Source organism: Perca fluviatilis, chromosome 24 (genome assembly GCF_010015445.1).
Source record: "Perca fluviatilis chromosome 24, GENO_Pfluv_1.0, whole genome shotgun sequence".
Lineage (NCBI taxonomy): Eukaryota > Metazoa > Chordata > Actinopteri > Perciformes > Percidae > Perca > Perca fluviatilis.
The window spans coordinates 18256878-18269738 of record NC_053135.1 but is presented as its reverse complement, the minus strand read 5'-3'; the positions used below and the strand labels follow the sequence as shown (position 1 = coordinate 18269738).

At 41.9% G+C, this 12861-nt stretch overlaps 1 protein-coding gene and 1 long non-coding RNA gene across 2 annotated transcripts; both read left to right on the top strand.

The window, feature by feature from the left end:
• Nucleotides 1–69: 69 nt before the first annotated feature.
• On the top strand, nt 70–6903 carry LOC120554369 (PI-PLC X domain-containing protein 1-like). Its single transcript, XM_039793235.1, has 7 exons — nt 70–331; nt 2104–2240; nt 2480–2605; nt 3384–3539; nt 3778–3890; nt 4431–4501; nt 6455–6903. The coding sequence occupies exons 1-7, from the start codon at nt 157–159 to the stop codon at nt 6769–6771; spliced, it is 1095 nt and encodes a 364-aa protein (XP_039649169.1). The 5' UTR covers nt 70–156; the 3' UTR covers nt 6772–6903.
• Nucleotides 6904–12232: 5329 nt separating this feature from the next.
• Nucleotides 12233–12796, top strand: LOC120554613. The gene is made up of 2 exons (XR_005638536.1): nt 12233–12467; nt 12646–12796. It is a non-coding gene; the product is annotated as an uncharacterized LOC120554613 (long non-coding RNA).
• Nucleotides 12797–12861: the final 65 nt, after the last annotated feature.

The window sequence follows — 12861 nt, the reverse complement described above, 5'->3', positions numbered from 1 at the left end:
TTCGAAAACGAACTTCCGTCGCGTTACATCCCGCTTTTATTTTGAAGAATGTCACAGGAAGTGCTAGCTTGGTTTAGCTACTAGCTTGCCAGACGATTTATATGCCGGAAGTAATTGTAAACAAACAGCAACTTTGGTCATGCATGAAAGTGGTAAATGTTTGACGTTAGTCGAATAGCAAAGAAGTACAACAGCGACCTATTTACGGTGGTGAACATGGAAGACGAAGAGCGGCTAACGTTAACGTTACAGGTCGGAGGGAACCCGGACTGGATGTCACGTCTGCCCGAGCGCCTGCTGGATGTCCCCCTGTGGAACCTGGCCATACCCGGTAAAACCATGGGTGAAACAGCACCACCGGGGAGACTGGGGGGGGAAGTCGGGCAAGCTGGGCTTTTATTTTGGACAGGTAGGGTTAAAAAATAAGGGTTGCCCGATGGCCCGGGGCAACTAACGCCATACCTGTCAAGTTTTGGATTTGAAAATAAGGGAAATTTTTCCGGCGCCCACCGCAAGCAGTCCCACCACCCCAACCAAGCTCCAGTATCCCTTACATTTTAAGACAGGTGTACAAGGAAGCTAAAATCACCACTTGATGCAGAATTCTGAAAACATTTACAATTTATAACATTGCTTGTCTTTATATTTTATTTTTATTCCACACATTCTTTTTCATTTCATTCAACATTTGCTTTTTTTCTTTTTACAGTTTTTCTTTTCATTTCACATAACTTTTCTTTACTCTTTTAGTGAGTTATTGTATAAATTTGTTGCAGACTTTGCATTCTTTAAGATTGTTTTGGAAGGAGTGTATTTGTGGGCTGGGCCAGAGTGGTTTACATGAGAGTAGAGCGCAAACAGTTCTGTTGTCTAACGTCCTCCTATTCTCTGTAACAATCTTTCGTACCATGCTAAACACCCTTTCTCAACTTGCATTGCTATGGGGAATGCATAGTTAAGCCTTCGTAAGTTTTGGCAGCGCACCGTCTCTGTCGTAGCGTCCATCATCCGTCTCTCATCATCTGACCTCACACATTAAACTCGCGACAACTGCCACCTACAGTACCTGTAGTAGGCTACTGCATGTGGCAGTTATCGCGAGGCTAGTGACAGAGCTCAGAGATTAATTTGGATTTTTTTACTCCGCTCGGACCCGGGGTATTATTTTTTAATAACGCAGGTTAAAATACGGGAGATTTACGGGAAAATACTAATACGGGAGGACGGCGGGAAAGAAGGGTAAAATACGGGACTTCCCGGCCAAAACGGGATACTTGACAGCTATGACTAACGCTAAATCGCCATGTCGGGCAGGTAAATATAACAACCCACTTGCCCGTTTGGTTCGGGCATCAGCACAGGGGCGATTCTAGGATCAGACCTTTAGGGGGGCTCCGCCCCTAATGCAGGAGTCAGGACCAATATGGGAGGGACTCTTTGGGTGTCATGCAATAGCATGTTCTAGAGCTGGGTGATATGGAGAAAATCAAATATCCCGATATTATTATTTTTTTTTAAATAAATAATCATCAGTTATGTTGATAAAATAACTATGTGGGTAAAGGCAAATAATATAACAGTCTGGTGTGTTCAGAAAATTACATCACTCTACTGTAATGCAGCCTTTAAAACCAGGAAAAGACAACACTGTCATATTTGGATATTACGATATCCAAAATGTAAGACGATATCTAGCATCATATATCGACATTGATATAATATCAATATATTGCCCAGCCCTAGTATGTTCCTGCAGTACCGCAGGACTCATGACATGCAGGATTCATGATCCTAGTTTTACGTTTTAAAGGTTGATTCTACCCAAATACTAGGCTACTTTTGTCCAAGTAGCCTACTTATAGTTTTACAGGTTTATTTCACCCAAACATTATTTCAAATGTTTTTTGTTTTTTTACGGACGTGTTTTTCTGACAAAAACTATGTTTAGTGGCCCGTAAAAATTGACTTTGGGCAAGTCCAACCTTTGTCCCCCCCCCTAATGTTGAAACAAACGTTCTCCCTAGATAGGTGGAGATCTCAACCCCCACTAATGTTGAACCCAAAGTTACGCCCCCGCTGACTGCTGTCCATCTCTCACCACAGGGAGCCACGACAGCATGTCTTTCTGTCTGGACGTGTCCTCTCCGGTCCTGAGATCACAGCCCTGTCTCCTCCGGGTCATCGACCGGCTGTTCCCCTGCTGGACCCGACCCTGTGTCTACCGCTGGGCCACCACACAGGTACAGGAGCACACATGTACCTTAGTGTTAGTCGAGCCCCAAGTTAGGGACAGGAAAATTATTATTATATTTATTCTCTTTCTTTTCGTGTGTGTGTGTGTGTGTGTGTGTGTGTGTGTGTGTGTGTGTGTGTGTGTGTGTGTGTGTGTGTGTGTGTGTGTGTGTGTGTGTGTGTGTGTGTGTGTGTGTGTGTGTGTGTGTGTGTGTGTGTGTGTGTGTGTGTGTGTGTGTGTGTGTAGCAATCGGTCCTCAGCGATCAGTGTGATCTCGGTATCCGTTTCTTGGACCTGCGGATCGCCAGGAAGCCAGCAGGAGGCAGCAAATTATTCTTTGCCCACGGCATCTACACACTCATAACTGTGAAGGTACACTCATGTCCAGAGTGTAAATGGGATTGACACTGAACCACAGACACACAACCGCAAGAAAATACTTAAGTTACAGCAGCTACTGAGAAGTAGGCTCGCATGTCCAGACCTTCCTCCACAGCGCTGCGGAGGAAGGTATGGCTAGTCCACGCAGCATGGTTCTCAGTGTAAGGACCAGGGTCCCAAAGTTAAATTAACATTGGTCTACCAAAGGAATCTACTAGGACCACTGAAATTCTAAAGAATGAGAACCACTGATTTACATAAATTGTAATCCTTCAAAACTAAATAAATAGAAATAACCATTTTTGGACACCGGGGGAGGGGGGGAGGGGTGGCTGGCTGTATTAAATAAATACTGAACAAGTCTTCCTCCATGAAGACTGAGTCGAAACAATGATGGTGCCTCTGCCAAATAGCCTCTGGAAGGAACTTGTTTTTGGTGTACGTTCAAAAGTAGTTTTAGTCGTGCAACAGAAAACTCCGATTGGACAGATAGTCTAGCTAGCTGCCTGCAGAGATCTGAGGAGCAGTTAACCATAGTCCTCACAAATCCACCGGAGGTTAGAACACCAGCACAAAGAAAGGGGAAGGGGACGGAATCTCCGGTGGCATGTGAACAATCCCGGAAAAGAAAAGTCGTAGATAAAGAGTACTGAGAATAAACTGAATGCAAAACGTGTGTGTGTGTGTGTGTGTGTGTGTGTGTGTGTGTGTGTGTGTCTGTGTCTGTGTGTCTGTCTGTCTGTCTGTCTGTGTGTCTGTGTGTCTGCAGGAGGCTCTGGATGAACTGGCTACCTGGTTGGACGCTCATCCGAAAGAAATCGTAGTCATTTCCTGCTCGCATTTCGAAGCGCTGACCGACGAAGATCACTTCCACCTCACCGACTACATCATCACGCTGTTCGGGAAGAAACTCTGCTCCTCGGAGGTGACATGAATCCATTTTAGTTGATCAAAGGGAATGAATCCCCAATCATTTACTAAGCCAACATGTCAAACATTTGCTGCTTCCAGGAGGAAGGATTGTGCCGTTTTGTATTATTGTAAATTGTATTTATTTAGGTTTTGGACTGCTTGTAGGAATCAGAGTTAACAATTGAGTAGATTAAAAAGAAGGTATTTTTACTGATTTGGAATACTTACTGTGCACTTGTGTTTCCATTCAGGACATTCCCACTCTGCGTTCCTGTTGGTCCAGAGGCCAGCAGGTCGTTGTTTCCTATGGCAACCAGCAGATGGTGCTGCAGCACCCCGAGCTGTGGACTGGAATACCTTACTGGTAAATAACACAACAGGGATGCTTTAGGTTTGTGTCTCTAATAGTTGTAATATAAAGATATGCACATTTCCACACCGTGTTTGTATCCTTATGTAACAGAATCAAGCCAACCTTTGTCACACAATGCTAGCCGCAGAATCAAACACGTTTTGCTCATTTTTGGCTTCCAAATAACCTTCCACAGCAACGCCTTTGTTGCCTGCAACGCAACAAGTGGCAACACGGCTGCAACACAACAAACGCCTGTTGGTGGTCGAAAACCTGAGCATATTAAATTTGGAACCGATGATCGGATTGGAAACAAAACTTTTACAAACTACATTTTTTGAAACGATTCCAAGTTGGAACCGGTTCTCGATCCCCAATCCTAGTTATGTGGTATTTGTATCATGTTGTACATGTTGTTTGTGTTTAGTTTTTTTATGGCTGCAGCATGGGGTCAAGTGCCCAAGACAAATTCCCCCACCTTGTGGGACAATAAAGTTAATCCTGATCAAATAAAAACTAATTGAAATGGCGGGGGGGGCGCTCTATCTTCAGGTACGCCGACAGCGCAGATCCTAACAAGGTGATTGCCTACTTGGAGGACCAGCAGCACAGAGGAAGACCAGGTACGCAGGTGGATGAAGAATTCAAATCATTTACTGAAATAAGACGGGCAATATTAGAGTACAAAAACACTTCATTACAAGTTAAAAGGTCCGCGGTTAAAGGATAGAAGTATTAGCGACAAAATGCACTGAAAATATATTTAAATAGTGCAAAAGGTCATCATGCAGAAAGGCCCTTGTTACTGGATCATTAATATTCATGTAAATGGTACTTTAATGATGAAGTTGATAAAGGCGAGGCAAATTGAACTACTTCTTATAATGTTGGGTGCTTTCATCTATAACAATGCATCATATGTTTTTACTAAACACAAGTTAAACTCATAAGCAATCAGTCTCTACAGCTGTTAAACAAACGTGGAGTAAAAAGTACTCCAGTGTAATTGGATAATGAGAATTTACATCCCTCCTTATTATTCCAATTATGTTGGAAATGTAACTAAGTACATTTACTCCAGTACTGTAGTTAAAGGTGAAATACGCAATAGTATTAAATCCAAAAATTACCACAATTTGTCATCAGATATTAAGGAAACAAGATGAAAAACTATATTTTCTGACACCAATGCTAATGCCAGTATTTTCTCCTTTTTGAAGTTTCCGTTCCGTGACGTAATGTCTGTTTGTGTTTGGCCTGTGCGTTGGTATCAGCTGCCCAGTTTGACAGCCAGGCCGAGTTGCCAGATGTACCTGTAAAAACGTAAACTCAGTGGGCTACAGCTGGAACGGTAGTACAGCCATGGAAGCAGCAAACAAACCAACAGGATCAACGGAGAGGAATTCTACCTGACCTAAAAAAAAACGTAACCAACCCCCGGGTAAATACTGGAGATGTATTTGAAAGATGGAGACAGCTTAGAGCCCAAAAGGACGCAAAGTTGGCTAATTTCCTCCTGAACAGGTAACCATTAGCTTCAAGCTAGTTGATCACGGCTACTAGGGACGGACGGGCATTTTCAGTCATTTCAACATTCGTGTACCCACATTGAATTACATAGAGTAGCCGAGTTAGAGTAGAGTAACCCTAGCCCTAACAATGAAGACACAGCCAGCGAAGTGATCCCGACTGGTCCTGGCTAACGCCGCCATGCTAACACGCCATAACTGCGAGCGTTACCGGAGGACCAGGCAAGCGGGCCACGGCTGTTAACAACCACCTCGACAGACCTATGGCAGAAACCGCAAGTTTGACTTCCTCATAATGGAAGCGTGCAATTTAACTTTGGGCAAAACAACCGTGTAGCCTGTTCAGCGGCCGTAGCCGACCAACGGTGAATCATTTAAAGCCAAGAAAGGTTAGCGAGGACCGTGATTTTTAGCGATTGTTGCTGTAATTTTAAGCCGAGAAGGTGTGTCTGTCAATTCTCAGACATTAACTTTTTAAATGATTAAACAAAAACAAAGGCTGTGTGGTCTAGCCAGACCCTCGTCCACTGCGGAGGAAGGTCTGGCAATGTGAGACTATTGCTGTTGTAATTGTTCTATGTTTGTCACAAAAAAACAATAAACAATATTAGTATATAAGTATTTCTAAGTGGTACTTCCCGTACTGATATTTTAAACTTGATCTAGCCCGCATGTCAATTAAGTTTCACAATCCGTCTGGTTTTTGTCAAATTTTGTTTTAGCATTTTTTAAACATTTTTGTCGCTTTTTCCAGCATTTCTGTCCCTTTTTTGTTGTGTTTTTTGTCACTCTTTCTGGCAGGTTTGTCGCTTTTTTTTCTATGACGGCTAAAGAACTTTTTTGCTGACTTAGTTTGGGCTGTAAGTGAGAAGACTATATGAGACATGCAACAACACAGTCCAAGATATTGGACTCTTTTGATTGACTGTACATGTCTGGCCCTCAATGTGATTCTTATTTTCCAGTGTGGCCCTTTGTGAAGTTGAGTTTGACCCCCTCCCCCCCCTGTTGTAAACTGATTTGGTTTCCTGACGGTTTGTTTTCCAGCTGGTTTTTACGTCAGCGGTCTGAACCTGACCGAAGACGCTGCGTACGTCCTCCGCCAGGACATGAGGAAGATGACGACGAGGGCTCTGTCCCTTCTGCTTCGCTGGGCCGGCGAGCAGCAGCCGGGACGGCAGGCGGGCGGGGTCAACATCCTCTGCTGCGACTTTGTGGACGTCAGTCCATTCTGCTCGCTCGTGATCGGCCTAAACCACAAACTGCTGGCGGCGACGCCTCCTGTCTGCAGGATGCCGCCGCGAGCATCTCGCTCGCATGTCATTGGCTGTTGTCATAGCAAACAGACTGGAGATTCAACGTAGGAAAACGCATCGAACTCCGATTCTCCACTGGGCCCTTCTGCGCTGCGTTTGTCCATTAATACCTGACGACAGACACCTCGTCGGGCATTAAACCGCTTACACCATGGCCACTTGCCAAATAACATATTTTTAAAACATTAGTTGTAGCATTATGAGGTTTTCTTGTCCGGAGGTTGTTTTAATACAAAGTGGTTATATTGTTGTGGTGTATATTTCTAGCTGGTATTTTGGAGCCCTGCAGGTAGCCTCTGTGCTGGGAATGTTGAGCAATAACAGGAAGAACGCATCGTCTCAAACTGTTGACAGCGTTTTCTGTGCTTGTGAGTTAATTCTTCCAAGAACAACCAGCAAGAACGTTCTCCCCAAGAACACAAGTCCGTACTTTGCATTCTCGGCATTGAGAAACGCCCAAGGTCAGTCCAGAGGGGCGGTGGGACTTACTTCCTGCAGCGTGTGTGTGAGCGCCATCCTGTGGTGTTCAGAGGACGAGGCACTGAACGCAACACAGTGTTGGAAATAACCGATTCACATTTCCTTTTTGATTTAACGTACTGCATTCATTTAGAACAGTAAACAGTCAGTTTCACCAGATCTCCTTTACTAGGTGTCCTACATCACTTTTTAATGGACACCCTGCAGCCAATCAGAATCGAGTATTCACCCAGACCGCGGTATAATAATTGTTATTTTACCTCTCAAACACGTCTGATCACATGAATGCTGACTGTATGTCGCATTTAACCCTCGTGTTGTCTTTCTGTCGACCGTGAACTTGTTTCCTTCTGGGTCAAAATTGAAAATCTTTTTTGAAAATCTTTTTTCGGCGCTCCCGAAAACCAGTTGTCTAAATTGAGCAGTTGTAGTAAATGAGACCGTGTCCAACCAAAGCTGACTTTCTTCACTTTGTCCATGTCTTCTGCATTCCATTTTTTCACTTTTTTCGAGATACTATAATATGACTTATTCCACTTTCTTGGGACATACTATACTATGACTTTTTATCACTTTTTTCAACATACCATTCTATGACATTTTTCACTTTTTTCACCATACTATACTATGACATTTTTTGACATACTGTACTATGACTTTTTATCACTTTTTTCACCATGGTATACTATGACTTTTTATCACTTTTTTTGACATACTATACTATGATTTTTGTCACTTTTTTCAACTTACTATACTATGACTTTTTTCAACATACCATTCTAACTTTTTTCAACATTATATACTATGACTTTATTTTTTCAACATATACTACAACTTTTTATCACTTTTTTCACCATACTATACTATGACTATTAAATGGCTATTTATATAAATATATATTGATGCAATATTATTGAATTTGAAATGTGAGCAAAAGGAAAAAGTGTGAATGCGTTTACAAACTAGTCTCACCATGGTGTCCCTAAACTGTGCATATTACCACTTTGAAATAGTTTAAGGCCCTATAAGGGATCTGTTCTTGTTGCACTTTGTATGAATCTCTGAACTTACTGATGTTCTCATCTTCTGTTTATTAATGTTTGCACTTCCTTTTTATTTGTGGGGAAGATTTCAGTTCTACACGGCATAATGTAGCACTGTTTCTTTGTAATATTTGGCTTGTGTTTTTAAATGGCCGTCACTATGGCACATTTCAGAAAATCCTGAGCCTTTTGTTCCTGTGATGAGCTGAATGAGTGAAACATTTTAATAAAACCCACTGAATCAAATATGACTAATTTTCCTCAGTACTTTATGTTGAATTTAAACCTTTGAAGATTTTTTTTTTTTGGCATTTGTAGGCCTTTATTTGACAGGACAGCTGAAGACATGAAAGGGGAGGGAGAGAGAGAGAGAGAGAGACCCTTTTCTTTGAATACAACCACACATTGGAGTTAGCATGCTCCAACCAGTATGCACTGAGCTGTGGTAATAATTCATAATAATTAATATTAACAGTCTATGGTGGTAATGGTAGCACAGACATGTTGCCACCTAGTGGTAGAATTAGGGAAAGCCTAACAACGGCTCTCCACACAACAGTCTCATCAACCCGTAACCGTTGGAAACCTCGATGAAGAGGACGCAGATCAGTTGCGGGAATACGATGGTGGAGGTGAGGTCTGAGCCCAGGATCCAGAACACCACGAGGCCACCGTCCAGATAGGTGAGGGATGTTCCCACAAGTCCTGCAACCACGATGGAGAGACGAATCCCCCACTGTAGCTCTTTATCGGATGCCTAAAGAGGTGTTTGTCCCATGGCATGAAAATTTCACTTTATGAGTTTTTTTAACATTAATATGCGTTCCCCCAGCCTCCCTATGGTCCCCCAGTGGCTGAAAATGGTGATAGGTGTAAACCGAGCCCTGGGTATCCTGCTCTGCCTTTCAGAAAATGAAAGCTCAGATGGGCCGATCAGGAATCTTCTCCTTATGAGGTCATAAGGAGCAAGGTTACCCCCCCTTTCTCTGCTTTGAATTTCGGGAAAGAGATTTCAGATACAGTATTAGGGGACCACTAAGGTCTATATAAAAGAGACTTCAGATACAGTATTAGGGGACCACTAAGGTCTATATAAAAGAGACTTCAGATACAGTATTAGGGGACCACTAAGGTCTATATAAAAGAGACTTCAGATACAGTATTAGGGACCACTAAGGTCTATATAAAAGAGACTTCAGATACAGTATTAGGGGACCACTAAGTCCTATATAAAAGAGATTTCAGATACAGTATTAGGGGACCACTAAGGTCTATATAAAAGAGACTTCAGATACAGTATTAGGGGACCACTAAGGTCTATATAAAAGAGACTTCAGATACAGTATTAGGGGACCACTAAGGTCTATATAAAAGAGACTTCAGATACAGTATTAGGGGACCACTAAGGTCTATATAAAAGAGACTTCAGATACAGTATTAGGGGACCACTAAGGCCTATGTAAAAGAGACTTCAGATACAGTATTAGGGGACCACTAAGGCCTATATAAAAGAGACTTCAGATACAGTATTAGGGGACCACTAAGGTCTATATAAAAGAGACTTCAGATACAGTATTAGAGGACCACTAAGGTCTATATAAAAGAGACTTCAGATACAGTATTAGGGGACCACTAAGGCCTATATAAAAGCATCCAAAGAGCACCATGTCATGGGACCTTTAACACCTTGTTACCTTAAAAACCTTAAAAATTGCTCGCCTGATCTCTGCCTCTCTCCTTAGGAGGGATGATCAATACAATTAAGATGAATATTCTCCCTAAGTTTTTATATTTATTTCAATGTCTTCCTCTCTATTTAACAAAATCTTTTTTTTTCAGTTTAAACAGTCAGATTTCATCCTTTATATGGCATAAAAGGCAGCCCAGGATTTATAAAAATATATTACAGAGGCCTCGCGCAATGGGAGGTATGGCACTTCAGAATTTGATGTATTACCACTGGGCTGCTAATATAAGAGCACTGCTGTATTGGTTGAGAAACGATTGCATGGATGTCAATAGTACTGAATGGATGGTGTTAGAGAGGGCATCCATTGGATCTACATCCCCAGCAGCTTTATTATGTTCCAAATTACCTTTCAAACAGCCTATCTCAGCCTTCACCACTAATCCAGTTGTTATCCATTCAATTAAAACCTGGAACCAGTTTAGAAGGACCTTTAATCTCACTGATCTTTCGCTTGTTGTACCATTGATAAAGAATCATATGTTTGTCCCATCAATGATGGATGAAGCGTTTAATGTTTGGGCAAGAAATGGAATAGGTAAATTATCTGACCTCTACATTGGAAATAGGTTTGCCACTTTTTTTGGTTGTGCCATAAGCTACACAATTTTTGGCAGTCCATCTTTGAGGCATTCTCTGGAATATGTGGAAGAACAAAATACCCATCTCCTCTGATTTCACTGTTCGTTGTGGCTCCGGTGGATGCCACCTTTTCTGGGCGCCACCTAAGCATGATGGCCTTCTGCTCTTTGTTGGCTAGAAGGCTTATCCTGTTTAAATGGAAAGATGCTCTCCCCCCAATTTATGGCCAATGGATTAGGGAGGTCATGAGTTATGTTTACTTAGAAAAAATTAGATACACTGTAAGAGGGTCCACTAGAAAATTCTATATCATTTGGCAGCCATTTATTTCCTTTGTAGAAGGCACGGCAGCTACTAACATTTCTATGTAACCCAATTGTGTGTGCATACTTTTATTTTTTTATTTTTTATTTATTATTATTATTTTGTATTATTATTTATTGATGATGTATTTTATTTTATTTACTTAGATATTTGAATTATATATGTATGACTCTGCAGACTCATATTTGAGTATGTCGGGATGCATGGAAATTTGCTGTGGGTCCAGTACCTGTGGGTGGGGGGCACTGGGGAGTTGTTTGGGTTGTTTGTATGGACAGGAACTAGGCTTGACTATTTCATGTGTGAACTGTATATCTTTTGTTTGTTATATATGAAGATAAAAGAGACCTTGATCAAAAAATAAATAAATTGCTCGCCTGGTGGAGCGTGCGCCCCATGTACCAAAGCTCAGTCCTTACCGCAGCGGCCCAGGATTCAAATCCGACCTGTGGCCCTTTGCTGCATGTCTTCCCCCCCCCCCCTCTCTCACCACTCTCCTGTCTACAACCGTCCTATCCACTGCACCCTCAGGTATTTTTGACAACTCATGGTCCGTCTGGTTTTATTTTCTAAAAGAGCTTGTAAAACATTAACCCTGTTGTCCAATGTCAATCTATAAATATCATTTTTTTTCAGGACAAACTGGGCTATTAGAATACTTGTGCTGCAGTGAGGTCACTTGCATGTAAATGAAAAAAAAAGGTTGTGGGACCATAAAGACAAATAAATAAATAAAATGGAACATGAATCTCACAGATATGTATTGATATCACACACCGAGCAATAAAAACTAAGCTTATCTCCTGTCTACAACACGTCTCATATGTCTTGGGAGTCAAACTGTGAAGAAATAAACATGACTTATACAGTTGACAAAATATCTACATTTTTTCTAAAAAAGCCCAGACGCTTTTGCCCTCATGACATTCACTTATGCCAGTAATCAAAATAATAATGTCATACGTATTGATATCACACACACCAATGCTACACAATCATTTGTGTTGTCTAAAACAGTTCTCCTATGTATTTGGAGTCATCCAGTGCAAAAATAAACATAATGAACATTATAACACAGATAAAGGACAAACTATTTACATTTCTTCAAAAAAAGCCCCAAAACAGTGACGCCATTCTTCTCTGTAGAATGGTTTCAACAGCAATAGAAGATCTTTGGTCACATTTGACTATTCTGTTTTGCGTGAGTGATCTCTTCTCACAATGAACGATCTTTGCTCTCCCTCGGATGCCCATATAAGGCGTAACGCGTGACGGACCTGCCTTCCATTGGTTGACAAAACGTCAACAAACTCTCGCAAGGCATCATGGGAGATCCAAGATGGACGCTACCGTCGAACTTATCGGCAGCAATGACCCAAAAATGTATAAATTATGGACATGAAGTGGATAAATCTGGGATGTAAAAGTTTGGATTTATTGCTCAACGACCCCGAAAAAAAGGCACAACTTCCAGGCTGTATAGAAAACCTGTAAAGGCTAGAAAGACACCACAGACACCACCGAGACGGCCGGATTGTTAGCTCTTTTCGCTATAAAATGATTAAAATGTGAATAAGAGATGACGTTTTTCCTCGTCTACGATAGGCTCGGTTTTAGAGGGGCCAAAATGCTCTATAAAAAAAGTGTACAATCAGATTAATGCCTGGTGAATCGAGGTTCTGTCAGGTGTGATTTGATTGGCCACTGAGCGCTCTCCCTCCCTCTCTCCCTCTCTCTCTCTCTCAGGTGTGTCGCGGGGGGGTCACGACGTGCTGGTTCGTGCTCACCTGGCGCTGAGGCCGACGGCGTCACCATGGTGACGGTTCACCTGCGGTTCCTCATGAATATTCTTCTGTCAAATCTTCAATAAATTCTGACTGTCAAAGTCCATAAAGTCTCCATCACTCAGACACTTGTTTTATACAAAACTAGTTTTATTTGAAGAAAAGTTGACGTTTAGGT